The 21505-nt window shown below is 39.2% G+C and overlaps 1 protein-coding gene across 1 annotated transcript in view; it reads left to right on the top strand.

The window, feature by feature from the left end:
• Positions 1-21505, top strand: part of LOC102791121 (uncharacterized) — a 295543-nt gene that overhangs the window by 99899 nt on the left and 174139 nt on the right. Inside the window, exon 6 of the mRNA XM_087848698.1 lies at positions 13488-13612. Within this exon, the coding sequence (XP_087704824.1) occupies positions 13488-13612 (125 nt within the window). The remainder of the gene's footprint in view (positions 1-13487; positions 13613-21505) is intronic.

Below are 21505 nucleotides of genomic sequence, written 5' to 3'. Positions count from 1 at the left end.
ATTGACTTCACTCTTCCCTTTGCATTGTCAATCCATCATTTCCCCATGAACAAAAATGTGTTTCGGAGATAAATCTGAATGGAGAGGGGTCTTGACCGACACAAGGAAGAAATGTGAAATAATGAATCTAATTGAATGTCTATTAAAATTATAATTTCTGCCTGATTGCGAAAGTGAGTGGCAGTATCCAGAGTATTACCTGCCACAGTGTTCCCCACTTTACCAAAAACAAGACTTTCCCCCACCCCTCCCCCCTCCCTGCTTTTTCTCTCTCTTTTTGTCACTCTGTCATCCCTCGCCTGTAGTTTTCCTCAGCACAGTGTTTCAAACCTCTCATCATGATTAGAGTTTCATTAAATTACAGAATTAGGATATTTAGATGAAAACATTTGCGTTACAGTCCCCTCCCATCATGCCCACCATGACAATAGCCCCAGGGCACACAGAGGGGCTGATGTACCGTCTTCTCTTGATACTTTACGCTTAAATGAATTATTCATACAGATATTCACTGTTAATCAAGTGGGCTTCATTGGTTATTAGCCTAGCGTGCATTTTCTATTTTACTGTACATTTCATGTCACTGCCATATGCTCCTTGTAGGTTTAGAAACTCTGGAAAAAAAAGCGGAAACCTTATGATGACATTTGTCTTGACAATAGCTAGGATCTGCATAATCCACTTGTTATGGGGAGTTGTGTAAATAATGGCAGTTAGTGATCTCTTTACATTGCATTCTCCCCATTAGCAAGCTGTGTTTCTATCCTTCCCTTCTTCACTGCCTCTTTTCTTGCACTACAGTTGTATGCTGACGTGGTGTCTATAGTCGGGGTGTCTGTTGTCATGGTGTTCAGAGCCCATGCCAGATGTCATAGTTAACTTTGAGGGAAAGAGAGACACTCACGCTAGAGGCTATTTTGTTGTCAGTGATTTAGATGAAACACAGAGATGTTAAAATGTTTGACTTGCCCCACAAAGCTTTTCCTCCCTTTTTTTTTTGCTTTTGCTTTTGCTTTTTTTTTTTTTAGAGAGATAGTAAATTTACCTTGAGGGTACACAGCCTTTTGCTCTGTTAAATACAAGAGGCTCACAAAGCACTGTTTGAAATCAGCGTGGTAGTTATCAGAAAAGAACTGAAAGTGGCTGTGATAAAAATGCATTTCCTTCTATAATGTCGCCCGGTTTAAAAAAAAAAAAAAAGCCAAAACATCAGCTACAGGAATACAAATTGATTTCTTCATGGGAAATTATATTTTCTCTTTGATTTTACCTGACATGTTTTATGCCTGTGGATTTTTTTTTCTCCTTTCCATTTAAGTCTAAGCCGTCTGAGCTTTGTGAGTATGACTTCTTCTTAATTGGCACTCTGACATAAACCAATTTTCACTTTTCTAACCTCTCAACACGCCTTTGTGTTGTTTTGCCCTCAGCGTCTTTACTTCGACGTCCATGAAGATGCTGCATAAATGACTTTTTTTTTTTTTAAAAATGGTTTCTTTTCACAGCAAGTTGTAACATTTATATTTCATCTTGATTTAAATTTACTTTTATGTGGTATAGAGGGTATTAGATCAAAACAGTGTTTCTTAATCAGCAAAACATAACAAAACCAAAACAGAAGTTTGTGAATTGAATTATAATTGCATGCATGGTTTATATGTATATATATTAGACACATGCATGTAAAATTAATTTTGTATCAGCATAATGCAGATTAACTGAATCTGCTCATTTAATTTACTCTAAGTATACTTCAAGTGGTTCACTTGAATAATTATTAGTATGCCGATTCTCTGACACCATAACTATGTAATTCTAAGTTCCTTTAACATATTCTAAAGTAACTGAATAATATGATATTGCAGCATTACAAAAACTCTTAACATTAGTATTTCTTTGTTATTCCTATTCATAATTTATATTTTGAAAATGAAAGAAAACCAAAAAATATTATCAAGATAGTTGTTGGAACCTGAAATTAATTAATTATGTTGATTATTTCTTGAATATGTATATTTTGTAGATACTTTACAGAGTAGTGCTGCTGTGAATGAATTAGACTGTAACACTTTACATTTAGGCAATAATTCATCAACTAACTTTTATTGGTTTAATTTATGAGAAAGCAATTTTCACTACCAGCACTGTGGTAAACATCGTTAATCAAAATACATTATTATAATGAAGCTGTTTTAAAATGTTTATTAAAGGAAATAAAAAGGGGGTTACCCTTGCTTTGTGCATCTTTCCACTGTTGTGATAATTAATAGCTAAACTGAATGTTTTCTCTTCCAGTGCAGATGTGGAGACAGTGTTAGAACAGGAAGGATAGTTGGGCTATAAATTAAACAATAGGTAGGCTTAACCTTAAGTAATGCACTGTGTGTAATATTGCAGGAGTAATGCCATAGATGCACCCCACTGCCTTGCACAATGCTGGAGACGACAGCCAATTAAATGCATCGATGTAAATGGCCAAACTATTTAGCTGATGCTCATTGGGCAGTGGGTGGCCTCTGTACTTTAGTATTGTTTTGTTTGATAGTTGAAGGAGGGATTTGCTCTCTCTCTCTTTCTGTGTGTGTGTGTGTGCGTGTGTGTGTGTGTGTGTGATAGAGAGAGAGAGAGAGAGAGAGAGAGCATGTAATACAATACTGCTTCAGGTTAAAATTATGATTGTGACATGTTTTGGTGAACAGAGATGAGTCATCCTTGTATCCTTGGCATCCCGGGTGGCTGCAACGGTTTTTGCGCTTCATATTTTTAAATCGTGCAAGCAAAAGGATTTGAATGTCAAAATATTAAATGCCACACAAATATGTTATGGTACGTCCTTGCCTTTGTTAATGTAACTCAAAGTATTCCAATTTGGCTTGCCAGTAATTTAGGTGACCTCGTGAAACACTTTGTACTTGGGCTTACGTCATAATGTGAAGTGTGCCCCCCCCCCCCCCTCCACCCCCATTTTGCTTGGTGTCCTTTGGTGACGGCCTTCTCCCTCCCTCGCTTTCCCCCACAGCAGAGATGAGGAATCACCCACCACTGCCACCTCCTTGAGTGCTATTTGTTAATGAAGGCCAAAGTGTTAGATGATAAATATAGTTGAAGAGAAATGGCACATGTAAGTGATCTCATTTAGGAGCATTACATTTGAATTTATTGGGGTACTTAGAGGGGACAGAAGGGCCATGACTCTGAGGGAGAGGGGAAGGGTGAGGGGGGCAGCAGCTGACTTATAATAGGCACTGTTGTAGGACAGTGTGGCAACCAGAGAAGGGCACGAGCTTTGTGTTTGTGTGGCATTATGTGTGTTACTCACTTACATGCAGGTAAGTGTATGCACTTAATTACTGGGAGCAAATCCGTAGGTTTTTGTGTGGTGATGTTTGAGGATATAAAATGTTAAGCGGTAACTGTCTAATTCATTGACATAGCGCAGGATTGGATGCTGGTCTTGCTTGTGCTTGAATTACAATCCTCTAAATGAAGTGTGTGACTTCAAGAAAACACGAAACAAGGTATTAAAATATAACGCCGTGTTAAACAAATGTGAACATTATCATACTCTATGCCTTTTCAAAGTTGTATTTAATGTGCTTAATTTGTTGAAAACGTTTCAATAATCATTACCATCATAAAACAGTGTTTGGGTGTAAAACCTGTAAAGCACGCCGGTTTATTAAACAGGCGTTGATTTGTATGGGGACATGTTTGGGGGAACCATTTTCACTTGGTTCAGGTCTCCTTTTCTGTGTATAATCCCTGCATTGGAAAAAAAAAGAGCTTTGCAGGAGTAAGTTGCCTGCTCGCATGGTTCACGGTTAATTTATGTTTGGTTTTCTTACAACAACTACACCCATATTGTGCTGTCAGCTATTCAGAAGAGTCCTACAGTATCTATAAACATTGGCAGAGTGAGACACACGGAATAAAAGACCTGCAATACCTCCAACTGGTTGACACAATTTGGATTGCAGAAGACGAACAATATTTTCAATCCATTTCTTGGCCCCGATGCATTTAGTAAATACAGTGCCTAGTTGGTAAGAGGGATGTTGACAGAAAATCAAAAGCAATGTAGCAGCAGCGTCCTATAATGGAGACTTAGCTCTACTTTACACTCCTCTTACAAAGATCTACGATTTGAAAACAATCAATCCCTTCATGAGTGCTTGTTATTTTCTCCTATAATAAGAGTAACGGCTTTTCATCATTCCTACACAGCACTGATTGTGTTTACACTTGAAATATAAGCATTCACGGCATGAGTGCGAATAGAAAAGGAGAATATGGCACGGATTTTATTTGTGTGAATCCCATCCTGTCTTTTTTCCCCTTCTTTCACCTCCCTGTTGAATTTGTTTTTGCTGTCGTCAGATGTAATTGAAGATTGAAGATATCCTCGTTGCATATCAACGGCTCGCTATGAAGGTGCCACCGTATGCCCCAAAGCGGCAGGGTGCCGGATTCCTCGTCCCTCTCTTTGATTTGAGGCAAAATAGTATGAGATTTACCGGATAGTATTTCTTTAACAGTTTCATAAAATACCCAGTACTTTTGTGGTTTTGTTCCCTCTCGCCTGTCTGTAGTTACTCTTTTAATGATTTATGTTGGGGAGTTCCTCTTGCCAGTTCCATCTATAACCTGAAGTTGCGCAAAAAAAGTATAAAAAATATGCATGATTACAAAAGATAAATGACATTATAATAACAGTTGTAATAATACTAACACAAAAAAATGACCTACCTTTCCGTGAGATAACTCACTCAGTTCATGTAGTATATTTGGGCTGCTTTGGAACTAGTTCAAAGTTTATATTGAATCTACTGTTGATAAATGTTTCCATGAATTCAAATTCAACCATAAATTTAACCATATTTTAGTCGATGTGGCCCATAATATTTTGTATCTTGAGTACATTGCAGCTGATGAAACTTATGAAGAAAACCTGTAGTGGTGAAAGGTGACAAATTGTGAATTAATTTGTATATAAATTCCATAAATAAATTAAAGCTCCTCTTTTCATCCATGTCTTGGGTCCTGTGCATATTTTAACTTTTTAATATTTTTTTAACTTCTGTAACTGAGGAATTTGCAGACTTTGTGATGAATGAAGTATATTTTATCTTATCAAACAAGAAATCTAACTTGTGGTTTAACTTTTTCTTGAAAAAAAAAGCTGCTGGAATTTATGCCATAGGCTTTTTGATTATTTCAATTCAATTTAAGGCTAATTCTACTTTTACTTTTTTGCAAGTTTCTTAATGCAGCTGTCAAAACGTCCCCCCCCCCCCGAGTATGGTTTTGGTGGAGTTTTCTTCCTGTTAAAACCATGTTTTTCCTTCCCGTTGTCGCCAAGTACTTGCTCATACTGAATACTCTGATTGTTGGGGTTTCCTGTCTCTCTCTATTTATTGTAGGGTCTTTGCCTTACAACATAAAGTGCATTTAAGTGACTGTTGTTTTGATCTGGTGTAATTTAAATTAACTTAAATTAAATTAAATTGAAGTAAAATGCTAACTTTTTAAACACCATTGCAACATAATCGCAAGACATCAGTGCCATGAAACTGCCTAGTCTTCCATCAGGACTTTAAGTCTCCTAAACAAAGGCTATAGTCTTCTTAAACTACATGTACTGTGTATTTAATGCTGGAGAACAAAATGTTGTAATGCCTATAAACCATATGTTAGCAACAGACCGTGTTTCAACCAACTAATGTCATTTACAAAAATGAATGAGTTTGAAACCAGGGAAGCTGTTCAAAATTCTAACTCATTTGAAATTTTTAGCTTTTATTCATTTAGGAATTTATAGTTTATTTTGAATTTAGGCATTTTGTATTCCAGTGCATTAAAGTGAATTGCAGAAAATTGCAGATTAATTCACTTATGTTTTAATTAGGACTTAAAGACATTATTGGAGAAAGGACAGGAAATTATTAAAATAGCTACAAAAGAACATCTGTATACACCTGCTTCAGTCAAATACGAATGAATGCAGATTTGCACTTTTAATATTTGGATTTTTATCCAGCTGGTCAACCACATCTATAAACCCTGTTTCCCTCTTTTCATAGTTTTTTTTTTTTTTTTATCTCATACCTTAAAGTTGTTCAAACAGTTAGTAACCTGAATAAAAATTGGGTTGGCTGTGTAAAAAAATGGAATTACATTTTCAGCAAAAGATTTATTTTTGAGGTAACTGACCCAATTGGACACCTTCTGTGTCTGTGTCTGGGTTTTGTCTCACTGCACTGCTCCTGCCAGTGGCTCTATTGCCAGGACAAAAACAAAAATCCTGGCAGAGAGTGGATGACCTTATCAATATAATATTTGTGACAATTTTTTTTCTTGTGATTTGAGATATAGGATTTTTGGCCAATTAATGAAAGACTCAAGACGATGAACAGAAGGTAATTTAAGTGACTTTTAATATGGCATAGTCCCAGATGGGCTGGTCTGACCATTTCTAAAGCTTCTGGTTTACTGTGGTTTTCCTGCACAACCATTTCTAAGCTTTACAGAGAGTGGTCTGAAAAAGAGAAAATATCCAGTGAGAAAATATCAACCGTGTCAGTGCCAGAGGTTAGAGGAGAATGTCCAAGCTGATAGGAAGGCAAGAGTAACTCAAATTACATCTCTGAACGCATAACACGTCGAGCCTTGAAGCAAATGGGCTACAGCAGCAGAAGACTTCACCAGGTTCCACCTCTGTCAGCTGAAAGCAGAAAACTGAAGCTACAATTTGCACAGGCTCACCAAAAATGGACAATAGAAGATTGGAAAATGTTGCCTGGTCTGATGAGTCTCGATTTTTGCTGTAACATTTGGGTGGTAGGGTAAGAATTTGTACTATACTTAAATGGTCTCCACAGTCTCCAGATCTCAATCAATACAGCATCTTTAAGATGTGGTGGAGTAGCAGCATGCTGTTATGTCAATGTGGACCAAAATCTCTGAGGAAGGTGTTCAGCAACGTGTTGAATATATGCCATTAAGAATTACTTGCAGGTTGTACCTAATAAATTGTCTGGTCGATGAGTATTAATCAGTCGGAAATGAACCTATTCAATCTATTAGTTAAGGTTTTGAAAATAATCTCAAAGTCCAGGTTAGGGTGATAACTGGCACATAAGTAGATGTTTTTGACTTGTTGCAGATTAATTGAACAGAGGGAATGCTTCTTGTAGAGGCTAAATACTGTTTTTAAGTACACACTGTTTGTCTCTTTCTGCAAGACGCTGCCTACTGCACTGTCTCTATTAGGCCCCGTTATGCCTCTTCACACAAATGACCGTTTAACCGTCTTTTCCGGACCCTAACGCATCCTGTGTTATTACCGCCATTGTCTTTCTTTCTGCTGCATACATGTGTGAGGCTGGGCCTTTTGATATGCGAAGAGCTTTGCCTAGGCTTTCCTACAGGCACACTGGTCTGTGTTTACTCCTCAGTCAGAATGCCTCCTTTCCACAAGTTTGACATGCCTTTTTGTTGCTATGGTAAGCCCTTCCTTAAAATATATATTTTTGCTTTCTGGCCTGGATGTTTTTTTTATCTCAGTGGTTTAGAGCCTGTTGCCCCCAGGGCCAGATTTAAATGTGTGTGGGTCTTCAAGGATTTTTCTGCAGAAAAGCCGTTTGGATTGCAGCCTTACCACCATACAAGTGCGACCGAATTGTGTCATTTCAGGTTTTTGAGCCATCGTTGGAACCAAAGGAAAGTCCAAAAGAGAAGCAAAAAACACAAGACAAAAGCAGATGAAAATGGACCAGATTGGATTATGTCAGACTTGGCATGCGCCTCGTTATGAGGGAAGTCTTCGTTCTGTCTTATCACACACTGCCTTACAGCTAAATGAATTTAAAAAAAAAAGGCAAAGCACTGCTCGGCTCATTGGAAAACAACAGGCAGATCGTAACTGTAAATACTGGTTTAAAGTGGTGTGGGCTCCACATTATTTTCAGTCACAAAACAGGAAGTGAGAGGAGGGGAAAAGATATGCATACACTGGGTGATTGCACTAACTTTAGGGAAAAAGTGGTTCATGTCTAGAAAGCTTTTAAGCTTTAGGCTTTTGTAGAGATGGGGAAATCTTTTCATGTGATTAGAAATGTACCCGAAAGCGTTTGGATTGCAACCTGAACATCAACGTTTCGGGTTCTTCAGTGGAAACATCCTCTACAGTATCTTGGGGTGTGTTCAGCTCTCAGGGTAGGTATGTTTTTTTAATGATAAAAATCAGAATCGATTACTTTTCTTGTGGGTTGGACATTCAAGGAAACCCACCGCTTTACTCATCATCATGAAACTAAAGAATCTTAATCTTAGAAATGTACAAAAGAAATAGAACAGGGTTGTCTTTTTAGGCGATGGGACATTTTGTATCATATTTCTTACCAATTTTATATCCTTCTGCTGCTTGTGTGTCATTTCTGCTTCACTTGTAATTAGTACACCTCAACCCTCATATCTTCAAGAGCCAGGGGATGCTTGTTTGTAACATTCAACAGGTAATCAAGACTGATTACACATCGCCTAATTTCATTAGATCTCAGAAGCACACTATATCTTGCATAACTGCAAACACGTGGTCTCGTGGAAAAAACCACAAGTAGCAACAGAGGCTGATAATTATGATCATTAAGCTTTAGATGCAGAATTTAAATGTTATTCACTAAAATGGAGCGCTAATAATGCAGATTTACTCAGCCACATGTTTCTAATTGTGTTTAAAACTCATTTTGTTTCTCTTACGTATGATCAATTTTTAGGTCATACACTAATTAATTTAATATACCACTGTTTTATGCTAAAACAAAATAAACATGTAGCTTGTGTGCATTGTGCGGCATTCACTTGAGTGAATGTGTTCTGTTCACTGTGTCACATGTGGACTCCTTCTGTATTACTGTGAAGCCCTTTAAGTGTGCTGTGACATGTCCTGAAGTCCTTGTTTAGCACCTCTCTTTGTGTGTTTGGGGTGTGAACTGATACCTAGTGTCAGCTAGCGTCAGGGACAGAATGGCAAGAGAGAGATAGTTGAGGTTCTACATAAACGGATAGGCCTTGAGGATAAGCCTTGTGGAAGCAGGAGGCACAAAGTGAGAAAGAAATGGAAATGGAGGAGAAAAAAAGTGGAGAAAGAAATGGAGGCGACTGAGAGAGAGAAATGGGGCTTTAATAGAGGGATGTCAGTTTTCTCCAATTTAATGCAGGACGAAGCTGTTTTCTTGGAATTAGATGGTTGAATCAATGAAGCTTTCCAGTCATTATTTAGTGCACAGTGACATCAACTGTTGTTGCATTCATCACCCGGCAGAATAAAAGCAAAAATTGGTTTTTTTGCAAGGCCTAACCTTATCACCACTTGTCAGTTAATTATGCATCGAAAGCAAGGGGCATGGGTTCAACAGTGAAACACTTTGATTGAGCCCTTTGAACTCAACCGGGAAAGAAATCAGATCTCTTAATCCTTGCTCCTATGTAATCATGGTAGCCAGAGGATACGGACCTCTGTGTCCATCATCTCCAGGCCAGCCAGCGGCTGCAATATTGCTAATGCAATCACCTCTGTGATCTGAACTTTGGAACTTTGAAAGAAAATAAATAGATAAACATGTCAAACATGGGGTAAAGAAGAAAAACGAAGGTGTAAATGAGTCATTCGCAAAAGGTTCTTACAGTGCGGACCTATAGAACTTTTCCAGCTGGTCCCAATAGCCTCGGGTGATATGAGCGACGTGATGTATGATCTTTACTTTTTGATCACAGGAGTAATGCTTCTCCTATCAGCACAGGTCACGCTCTTCAAGTTGTTCACACTTTTCATCAGAGACTAGCACTGAAAGATCTGGCTGTAAAGTCAGATGATACATGCATACTTGTCAGTATCTGGCGTAAGTATATTTCAGGAAGTGTGGGTAGATGGTGGGAATCTCAAAGCTTTAAAGGCATCTAAGTCAGTGTTTGGAACATAGCTAGATATGCAGAGATCCATTTTTTATTTTTTTAATTCCCAAACTCATAAACACTCCAGATCAAGGGCTAAACGCACCTGTGTTTCTGTCCTAGATAAATCTATTGCCGCAATTTATCAACTTTGATTGGTTAGCACTTGGACTATCAAAGTGGAAGCTTTCATAATTTAGAAGCAGCTCTAAATGTAGTTGGCCAGGCTATATCCAAATGTTTAAAAGTCAAGTGAAGGAAGGAGACGGTTAGACCTGAAGTTATGTCCTCCAAGGGAACTTTACAAAGATCCTCTCGCAGATTTATAGCCACTTACCAAGGAGCCAGAGTCAATATTCATAAACATGGCTTCAAACAAAGCCCCCCATCCACTATCCCTGCTTGTAAATAAATACAGATACGTCTTTTTTACAGACAGAGGCAATCTAAAATATTACCCCCAGCATAATTTTACCACACACATTAATATTTTACAGCACATTGTATTTTACCGCATTGAATCTTAAACTTTCATGACTGGCCCCAAGGATTTTATTCTATAGGAGCCTGCATCATTATTAGCCAAGATCTATTGCTGGTACAGCAAATACCTTGCTTTGGTGTTCGTCGCTATTTTATAGATCATATTTCCATAATATGTCTTTTGACTTGAGTGACTTTGTTATTGACTTCTAAATGATCACATTATATTTGATCAAGACTAAAAAAAAATTTGTTCTACCTTGGTCTCGCTTATGAAGTTAAAGAAATGTCTGTAACTAAACCTGAAGTGCACAACAGCACACGCCCTGACGCTCCTTTGCCATTTGTTTTTACTTTTTATTATCGTTTAGTAAAATTGCCATCCATGTACCGATTTCTAATTAGCTTATGTAATGGTGAGACCCTATTAAGTCAAGTTTGAAGTGTTTAGTTTTTCCACTAAACATGTAAAAACCCAACCTGCACAGTATCTGCCTCATTACGATGGGAATAAACTCTAACATCTGCATGTGTGTGTTTGCCTCTGTGCTGGTGTTTATGTCTGTGTGGTGATTTAAGTGGTTTTAGTGTCAGAACAAGTCTAATGAGCTGGTGCAATAATTATCAGCCATTTTGCTCTCACTTAAGCTAATTGAGGCTTTATATTAGAGATAATACTGCTGCCTATGTGCACCGCTTTACAGTTACCGAAATGTTTGGCCAGAAATAGTGCTACCAGTAATTTAGGTTTAATTTGTGCATGTCAATGTTTTAATATCTCCCTATTAAACATATTTATGAGCTTTGACAGTCGTCCCCAGATGGAGGTCATTGATCAACTCCTTTTTTCTGTGTATTCTTCATATGATGATAAATAACTATTGTATACAATAGTGTCAAAGTCAAAGAGGACAAAAAGTTGTCTCTTTTCACTCAGTTGGCTTTAGAAATGCATGTTAATGTTTGATCTTGGATTTTCTTCTTCAAATATATACATATATATATATATATATATATATATGTCATCATCATCATCATTTATTTATTTATATAGCACTTTAAAAACACACCTGGACCAAAGTGCTGTACAATACTAATATGCACATAGTAATAAAACCAGACATAGCAATACAATTAAAATTAAAAATAAATAAATAAATCAGCACATCATATGTGTGTGTGTATATATGTGTATGTGTATGTATATATATATATATATATATATATATACATACACAATTTGTTTATGTTGTTTTCACTAATTTCTGTAAAACAAAGAAATTAATTTACTGTATAAAATACAGAGGGTCACCATATACTGTAGAAGTGATATTAAATAAGTAGCTTTCCTTTCAAATTCTCTCTGCACTTTATCCCAAGTTGTCTATCGTGTTTCTTCCACTTTTCCTCCTTTTACACTTTTCCTTCATGTATTCGAGGCGCTTTGTGAAATTCCTGTCTAATCCAGGTGTGTATGAGCTGATCCCCAGGCCCCTTTGCTCCTTTCAGGAATCTCGCAGGCTATCGGGCTCTCCTGGGCCCCTGTTTCACACACCAAATTGATGCCTCCGACTGGAAATGACACTTTCAGCAGGATTTGCCATTCTAAACCACCTCAAGCCCATGTGATCTCACCCATTCACTCTCAGAGGGATTGCCTTGAAATGCACCTTAGCTTCAAAAAACCAGTGAGCACAGAATGCTTGAATGAAAAGCTGATACATATTCTATCGTGCAGAAAAAGAGAAAAGATATTCAAAAATGCTAGAGAAGTAGAATCATATTTTTTTTAGTCCCTCTGAACAAAGACCAACAATCCCATGAATAAGTAGTTATTACCTAGTGGAATGCACTGAAAGAGTGAAACTAAAAGAAATCAATAACCACATGAATTTTCATGTGTACGTGCTTGTCCGCCATTTGCTTCATCTGCTAAATATCTGTCTCAGCTGGTCTGTCTATCAATACAGACACAGATGGTATGATTAATACGTGCCATTCAGAGCTTACCATCTTTTTCTAACACTCCATTTAAAGGAGGAGCACAGTGACCATGTTGCTTTGCTTGAGGACTAGTTATGATATAATTTGACACTGAAGGAGACGGAAAAGGGAAAAGGTGTGACCAAGAATCCCTCCCTTGACTTATTTTCATCCCCAAGTCTTTTTGGGGCTACACGTTTCTCCAAGGGGGCTTTACACGCTGGCATAATGGATAAGGGCAAGGGTGTGAAAGGAGCACCTTAAGGCTCCTCATTCAACTCTCCCAATCTCTCCTGCACACACTCTTGAGCTGTGAAGGCCGTCTTTCTTTACCCTGCTAGCATGGGAGCCCTGTAATAGGCTCTAATTGATAGGGAGGTGTTGGGGTCTTTCTGTATGGGTTGAAGGGATGAGGGAAAGAGAGAGAAAAGGGGGGAGAGACAGAGGATTACATGCGGGCATGTGGGTGGAGCGGGGGAAAAGAGGCAAGAGGCTGTGGAGCGGTCTAGGCCCCGTCCGTAATGAGTCATTAATTTCCTAGCAGTTTTGTGGCGGTTGGCTCATTACTGGTCTGCAAAGGAGCAGGAACAAAGCTCCGGGTAGGTAGGAGGTGAGCTTAAATAGTTGGGGCTCAACACTTTCCAACAAAAGGAGGAAGAAAACGTTGAATGGCACTTGGAACAGATGCAGTAAAAAGTGGCAGATGCAAATTGCGGGAGAGCAAGTCTCCCTTCAAGCACTTTTCTCTTTTTTATTTTGTCAGACTGCAGCCTGAGAGTCTAATTAGTTAGTGAGGTGTTTCACTTCTGATAGGGCTGTGTCTCGTTATTGTCACAAAGAGGATCCATAGAAATGGGAGGCAACACATATGTTGCACAGTCCCCAGTGGAACCTGCTTGCTGCTATGCTTTCATTAATTATTATTTTTTACCCTATAGAAATCGAAAGATGTACGATATTTCCATGCTTTGAAATTGTGTTCTACGGAGTTTAAAATGTGATAAAAGAGATGATGCCTGCAGGTAATTAATTATATTCCTAATTACGTGTTTATGCTTTTCACCCTACAGCCAAAATGATTATGGACAAATTGGCAGCGGTTCTAATGAAAATGCGGTTGTTCCCCGCTTTGTGGAGCGTGTGGACCATGTGTCGAAGGTCACCTGTGGGGCAAACCATAATCTTGCACTGACAGGTACTGTAATGCACTGTGTATGTCTGCTTGGGTTACATGACAATTAATCACCGTAATGTTTTAAGTGAATAAATAAGGATTAAAAATATTTAAGTTTTTAAAAAATTCATGTGTGAACTGGACCCTAGTTTGTCCATCAAAATGCATAGGAGGATCCTATTGGCGACCACTTAGAATTTAGATTTGTGTGATATTTTTCAATTTTATTTGTCTTTTTCCCTCCCTTTGGGCAAGGGGAAGTAAAATGCTCAAGCAGAAAACACCTTTAAGAAGGGGTGGCTAACATTGTTGTCATCAGCTGTCATTGCAGTTCAGAGTTGGCTTCTTTTAGTCAAAGTACTCGAGCCCTCCATCAGCACATCACCTGAGAGCGTTACACAGAAGGAGGGGGCTGGGGTGGTGGTGCAAGCAAGGGAGAGAGGGAGAGAGAGAGTTAGCGAGAATATGGCCCTGGCTCCTGATCCATAGCAGTCATTGCCTGTTACATACATTTCAGAATTCATTCAGGCTATGAAGATAATCGGGGTAGTCGACAGTTTCCCCTGCAGCCCAATGGATTTATGATAGCACTGTCAAGAAAATGAGGCAAAATGACACAGTAGCTGACTTTAGCTGCAAATAATGTGATAGGCCGTACAGTGGTGCAGCAGCAGCTGCTGTCATTGCAGGTAATAGCCTATAAAGAAGCCTGATAGCAATACCTGTCATTTCTTAATGGCTGACTTCACTGAAGAGCTTTTGTGGCCTTTAACATGAAGATAATAGAAGATACAACAAATTTTACAGCTTTTGCGTTGCATCCATAATTTATCTCTAGAGACCCCCACGCAGCAGCCGCACAACAAGGACAACATGCTCCGAGATGCGTGCTGCAGAGAGATGCAAAATGAGCTGCAGGGGGTTGGAGGCCCCTCCGGTGGGGTGCTTTGCTTTTAATGGAGGAACCGTACAGGGTTCAGTACATGTTCTATCACTTGATATCTCATATCTGTTGTATAAGATAAAAGGACCTGAGTATTCAAAAGTTTGGACTTTTTGGGAGGAACTTACAAATCATCGCTGAAACTGTACTCATTTCATTAATAATTTACCACAAATACATATTGGCTTAAATTGGAAGTGTAATTGTTTACTACTTAAACTCAATTTATTAACTGATGATCCAGGTGATGGGAAATTGTTTCAGTGGGGATGTGGACGGGCATGTGGAAGCACTAAGGGAAACATCCTGTCCCCAGAGGAAGTGACGCTACCAGATTCGCCAGTGAAAGACATTGCTGGTGGATGTTGGCACAGCCTTCTTCTAACAGGTTTGTCTCTGCTTATGTTTGAAGGCTATTACAAACATACCATCACCTGGCAGCTGTTGATGCATATTTCAGTTCAAAGCACATGTGGACATATAAGTTAACAGTGTGGATGACCTCTATGACATTATAGATACGCTGAAATTCTACATGCAGTTCTGATACAAATTTAAATAACAATCTGACGTCAAGCAATGCTTATACGAGTCTTTTGTTGCACATTTTCATTATTTATTTCCCATTTTGTGCCACTGAGACCTAGAACTCTTCATTATAAATACGCAACTGCCTTTCAGCCTTTCATCACAACTTCATAAGTTCAAATGTGTACAACTTTTTGATACTCGATCCCATGTGTAATACTGCTAACGTAGTGGGAAACAACAGACAAACAGCCTCTGATGAGCATCAACTCATTTTCAGATAAGCTGATAGCGATCATCATGGAGAATACTGGCCAATACCGATGTTTGGCTAATAAATCAGTGCCTTAGTGTCTTAGCCCGCACACAGACATTTGAGTGTGTGCTTTTAGCCGTGGTGTCCATTTATCCACATCGTTCATTAAGAGCTCTCCCAGGGCTTGAGCGGCTACATAAACACAGAGGTTGAGGCCACAGCTGCTCTTTCACCTCACCGCGGAGAACTTCAAAGTCACTTCTCCCCACACGGCAGATGAATGCGCCGTGTCTGCCAGGCTGATATATTGGCCCCAGTTGCTGTCTTCTTACTGTAGTATGACTGCAACTGAGGCCCCATCATGGAGCCCGAGCTGGGCCATTTGTTAGTTTTAGCTGTATCTCCAAGACCTGGCTTCAATTCTGAAGGGAGAACATTAATCCTTTTAATACAACACTTTGTAGTGCCGTTTTCCTGTGTTGTTAATGCCGTCTATTATTAACCCCATTAAAAGTGTAATACAATTTAAGTAGAGTGCTAAAAGTGGATCATTTGTTGCTCCGTTCTGTTTGAATTAATTCTCAATTTATGATCTAAATGATTAAACTATAGGAGTCACGGCACCAAATGAGATTCTTAAACCGCCAGGCATACATTTACACATATTAATACAAACATTTATGAGCTCACATTCACACTGATTGACCAAGTAAAAAAGACACACACTCACATGGCTGTGTGTTGCAGTCCCTCTTCCAAATCCTGTAATGTCCCCAGCTTGATCCCTAGTTCCATTCTGTCAGGAGGAAAAAGAAATATCCATCTCCAATCAGGCCTTAATGAATAGCCTGATGAGTGTCGGGCAGAACTGAATTACCAGATAGATTTGAAGAGCATGAGTGTGTACAATGTGTGTGTGTGCACGAGTGTGTGTGTTCGTGTATCTGTGTTCAGTGGTTGGGAGGGGGTAGTTAGAGGGCCAGTAGAACAGGACACATGTAGGAATTAATTCTCTCCAAGTTAAAAAAAAAAAAGAAATTGGCTAACTCTGTCATTTGAGCCTGATGGAATCGCCTTATCTATTGGTATGAGTTTTCATTTATTAGGGTCAAACAGCAGAGGGATACACAACGAATAGGAAAGAAGGCTTTGGGAGAGAGAAAAGTCGAAGTAATGAGGGGTCAGATTTGAAAATTGGAAAGAAAGTGAGAGAAAGAAGAGGAGGAAGTCAAAAAGTAGAGAGATGGGGAAGATGGAACAAAAGGAGTGCAAGGGAGTCAGTGGTATGAGAAACAGCTTGCCAGGGCCGGAGCATATTGAGGGCAGCAGGTGGAAGAGTGGCACAGTTAATTAAAATGCCTGTCTTAATGTCTCAGCCCGTCACTCCAGGGAGAGAGAGAGCGAGAGAGAGAGAGAGTTGCCAGGCTTGAGCTGGGCTGTACCCAACCAGCCATCCAGACAGCAAACCAACCATCCAGCCAGCCCACCAGGCCACATGTCAGACAAGCCCTGACACTATGCCCTTCACCCCCTCTTCATCTTGTGCCATACACACTCACAAATGTCCACAAGCATACAACTTGTCCAAACCCCACCAACTATTTCCTCCTCCTTTTCTTTTTAAACCCATACGCCGAAACCTATCGAAGCCCCCCTAATCTGACAAAGAAGAGAACAAAGCCCCTTCTTTAAAAAAAGAACAAACGCACTTCTGATGTTACTGTTTTACTCAGCAGCATCTGTAACCTGCCTGTAGACTAGCAGCCGTGCAGCCTTGCAGCATAATCTGTCTGCTTTTAATAATTCATAGAAAGCACAGGCTGTGCACTATGTACTGAATGCTGAGGGTAATGGGGATGTTGTGATATTTCTATCATGGCCTGTCTGAATCAGCGAGCGAATCAAAACCAGCAAAGATCTGATAAGCGGTCTGTTCTGTCTTGTAACAGCATTGGCTGTCATCACTGCTTCATAAGTGGACTATAGCGAATCCTTTCTGCTGTGTCAGCTATAATGTTGCTAATTGTGATGTATAATGGATGTTCAACCAAGTTTCATGTGACAGCAAATCACAGATTTATGCTTTTACACAAAAGGCAAAGATAAACCTGATATGTTGGCATCACTGGTGTATCAATATCACAAAAAATGCACAGTATGATACAGACCAAAGTGAGTTAATGCTTGTGTCACTTCATCTGTGACTGTGTTGACGAGCCATGCACTATTGTCTTCACTGCAGAAATACCTACAACCTGATCATTTTCCTTCCCTAATAATCATATTCACCATATATACGTATATCAAGGATATTAGATGATATATTTCAATATCTGGATTTCTTTGTATCTGTGCCACTCTCTGTTGGTCAAACTCTTAAATATAATTCTGGACAATCCTTACTTCTTATTGTACTAAAGCTGTGCTCAGCTGAAAAAGGGAAAACAAAGAGTGTGAGCATCTTTCCGAGTGTGAGGTGCGTCTAGATTTGTACGTTGTGTCGTTTGACTAATGTTTTATCAGGTTTTGCTGTATCACTGTGGATTGCTTTGTCAATAACCAGGCCGTTGCCTCAGTGAGCAAAAATCTGAGATTGTCAGGCTGAGTGACAGGCTGGAGATGGCAGATAATTCAAAGAAATTGGAAGTGTGAAATCTTTAAGGGCCACTTCTTAACACAGCAAATGCCAGGGTATCTTTCCATCAGCTGCTGCTCTCACAAGCTACCGCATTGTTAATGGTGGCCTGTCTGTCCATCAAGTCAGCTTCAGGAGGGATTTAGACCTGTTTGGCACCTTATCTCTCCGACTGCCTCCCACTAACCTGACCGATACACAGGTCTTGAGTAACGTGTATGTTCTGTGTAGCCAGTGGTGGTTGTAAACCTATCTCCAGAGTAATTTTTTTTTTTCCGTTTGATTTGCGTATTTGTAGATATTAGTTTATCTGTGAGACAGAGTATTGATATATTTATTGTTACACAATCAGGGGTCTAATGTGATGGTGCCTGTAGCACTTGTTAATTTAGCTGTCAGCGCTACTGATTGACCTTAAATTGTTGCAGGAGAGCTCATTGTCCTTGTGAGTGAGCTTCTGTGTCTGCTGTCTGTCTGTCTGGATGGATGTAATAAAAGCAGTGTCTGCTTTCAGTTTCAGGCAAAAACATTGCTCTGAAGAAGAAACTCAACATGTCAATCAGCGACAGGGGATAAGTGTTTCCATGAGTCACGACTATAAAAACGTCTTTATTTTGTAAGGCCTCATTAGATATTAAGCAGTTCAGAAGAAAATGTTTTAGGCAAATTTGTGTGATAGTTGCTCGAAAGCTTTAGGAAATCGTATAAATGTAGTCCATTCAGGTCCACTCTATCTTACCAAATAAGGATTTTCCCTAAAGTGTGAAGAAGAGATAATGGAATCAATGTCTTCTATGAATATACATTTCATTAATATTAGAGATCTGGGGCATTTGAATACCCAAAATTAACCTAAAAGTAATCTGAAATATAAGTTAATTATTAGTTTGATAATGAGGTTTATGATTAAGAAGTTAATAAAAGAAACAAAAAAGTCCTTTTTGTGCTAAAGAAAAAAATAAAACCACTGCTTCACGTCAGAGCGCTGAGATGGTTTTTGTATGTGTGCTGGCAGTGCTCCAGTGTAAGTATTACTATTATGAACAGTAGCGCACTGACCTAGCTTGCGCTCACTTTGTCCTTCTTTCCCTCACTCGCTACTTATGCTTACACAGAATCACACGGTCACTCATTTAAGACTCAGGTGGGAGAGTACATATGGAAACAAGAGGAGGAAAGTAATCAAAGTAAAAAAAAAGACTGCTCCAATTTGAAATCCACAAATGCTTCGAGTCGGTCCTCCGTTTGTTTGTACAGAGAAATAATGTGAGAAAATAGACAGAGAAGCGAGGAGGAAGACAGAAAAGGATCCTGAGAGAGGAAGAGAAATAAACAAAAAGGACAAGAAAGAAATATGTCCCCTATTTTCCCCTTGTAATGGTTTCAATTCCCTGCCAGAGCTCCCTGTCACAGGGAGGTAGTTCCCAGGCTGACACATCTCAAGCTGTTTAAACATCCATTAGGATGTTTTGGTTCATACACTCTACAAATACAGCTAGATGAGAGAGAAACTGGTAGATGATGATAGGGAAATTGAAGAAGAAAGAAAAGAGACAGAGAAAAAGAGAGAGGGGGAAGAGGGGAGTAAGTTGATGGGAACAGCAGATAGAGGAGAAGAGGAAATTTATCAAAAAACTCATGTGATATTTAATGATCCTTGTATGTGGAGAGAGAAGACCACACCAGCTCGTTCTCCTCCGCCAAATACCGATCCCCTAACTTAATTTCCTGCTCAATTGCTGTTCTATAGTGCATAGTACAGTGATACAGGCTGGTAATATAGAAAACAGATTGCCTGTGCGGCGGAGTGGATAAGGCTGAGGCTTGTGCTGCTGGAGACCTGCAGTCTCCAGGGGGGTCTTGTCGGTGGGCTTCACAAAACCAACAAAGCCCATCTTTCCCTGCGACTGGCAGCAGCTGGCAGGTAGATCTTCAAGCAGTGGAGGTGGGGAAGTGGATCTATGGGTGTGGTGTGTGAGTTTGAGTTTCTGCAGTGTGTGGTTGTGGTACAGAGACTCTTGCTAGTCTTTGTAGTGAAGAGTTCCACTGTCTCCCATCTTGTGTTTGCTCATGTGCTGTGACTCCAATCCACTCAAAAATGTAGGCCTGCATGGACATCAATCATCCATCTGTGCACAGAACAGTGAGCAACTGCCTCTACAATGTTTTCCCAGACACACACACACACACACATGCGCACTTACAGTCAACCTCACCTTCCATGAGGACATGTACACCTGGCTGTTACTATGTGGGATGATTCAACGACTATCAGAATTCCCTGCTCATTGTTGCTGTATATTATTCCATACAGACTCACCAAACTCTTCTTCTTTACCTTCTTATTGTTATTGTTATTATTATTATTATTACTATTGCTGCTCAACACTAAGAAGAGACACTACACCATCTACTCTGTGGGCGATCAGAATTAATCAAAACAGAATACATACAAGGCACAACAAAGCTGCAGCATACCTCTGTTGGGCAGTATGCAAATATTGCAACATCCAAGACACATAGTAATGTTGTGAACGCATCAGCGATAAGTGAACGCGATGAGGCTAGTGTGATTTAGTAGAGAAGGACAACGGGGGACTTATGTGCTCACTGCTGTCCCCACTGAAAGAAATGTCTCACTAAAAGTTATCGGAAAAACTTACTAAATATAAAGACGAAGAAATATAATTGAGAAAATGTGGGACATGAACTACAACAGTATTAGTGATGATAGTTGCTCTTTTTTTCTTTCAGTCAAGAAAAAGATGGAGCACTGTGCCAATAAAATTTCCCGTGAAGAGGTTTATGGTTAAGAAATTAATAAAAGAAAAGCTTGAAGATTGTTCTCCCTGACACTCCTTATAGTGACAGGATGTGAACCGTCACATCCTCATGGTAGCTCTAGGTTCAAGGGATGGACCGATGAACAGAGCAAGATGATGATAGTAATAATAACGAAGAAGAAGAAAAAGAGGACACATTGGATGTTCTGTAAAGTAACAATGTTGCCATATACTGCCCTTTACATTTTACACCATCCTGATAATTATTTATTAACACTCAATAGTGATATAAAACAAAATCATGAAAATTAGACATTTGAAAAGTTATGGTTCTTTGGTTGAATTCTTTAAAATTTATCGCTTTAATTCACATTGTTAGAATATGTGAACAACTTATAAAGACGTCTGATAAACACATCGCAGGTAAACTGACTGCTACCTTGCCTACATTCGGGTACCCTAAATAATGACAGCAGACTTATTTTTAATGTTGCTTCCAAAGGAAAAACAAGGGCACAGTTTCAGAGGGAGCAGAAGTCTGAATAGGATATTTAACCTGTTTTCCAAAGAGCAATGTTTTCTGCCCAGGTATTTTGTAGATCAACATCATCTTAGACAAGTATCTCGCTCTGAGGCCCTGCTGGTGCTTCAAACACCACTGTGGGATTATTCAAAAATACCTGAGGTTTAGTACTCAGGGTACAAAAAAGCAATTGATGGTTGATGGTTATGTTGTCAGGATTGGCCAAAAATGACATTTAATTAATTG

Source organism: Neolamprologus brichardi, chromosome 12 (assembly GCF_056152115.1).
Source record: "Neolamprologus brichardi isolate AB-2024 chromosome 12, ASM5615211v1, whole genome shotgun sequence".
Taxonomy (NCBI): Eukaryota; Metazoa; Chordata; class Actinopteri; order Cichliformes; family Cichlidae; genus Neolamprologus; species Neolamprologus brichardi.
Note: the sequence above shows the minus strand (reverse complement) of the source record. Positions and strands in the feature narration are given on the sequence as shown.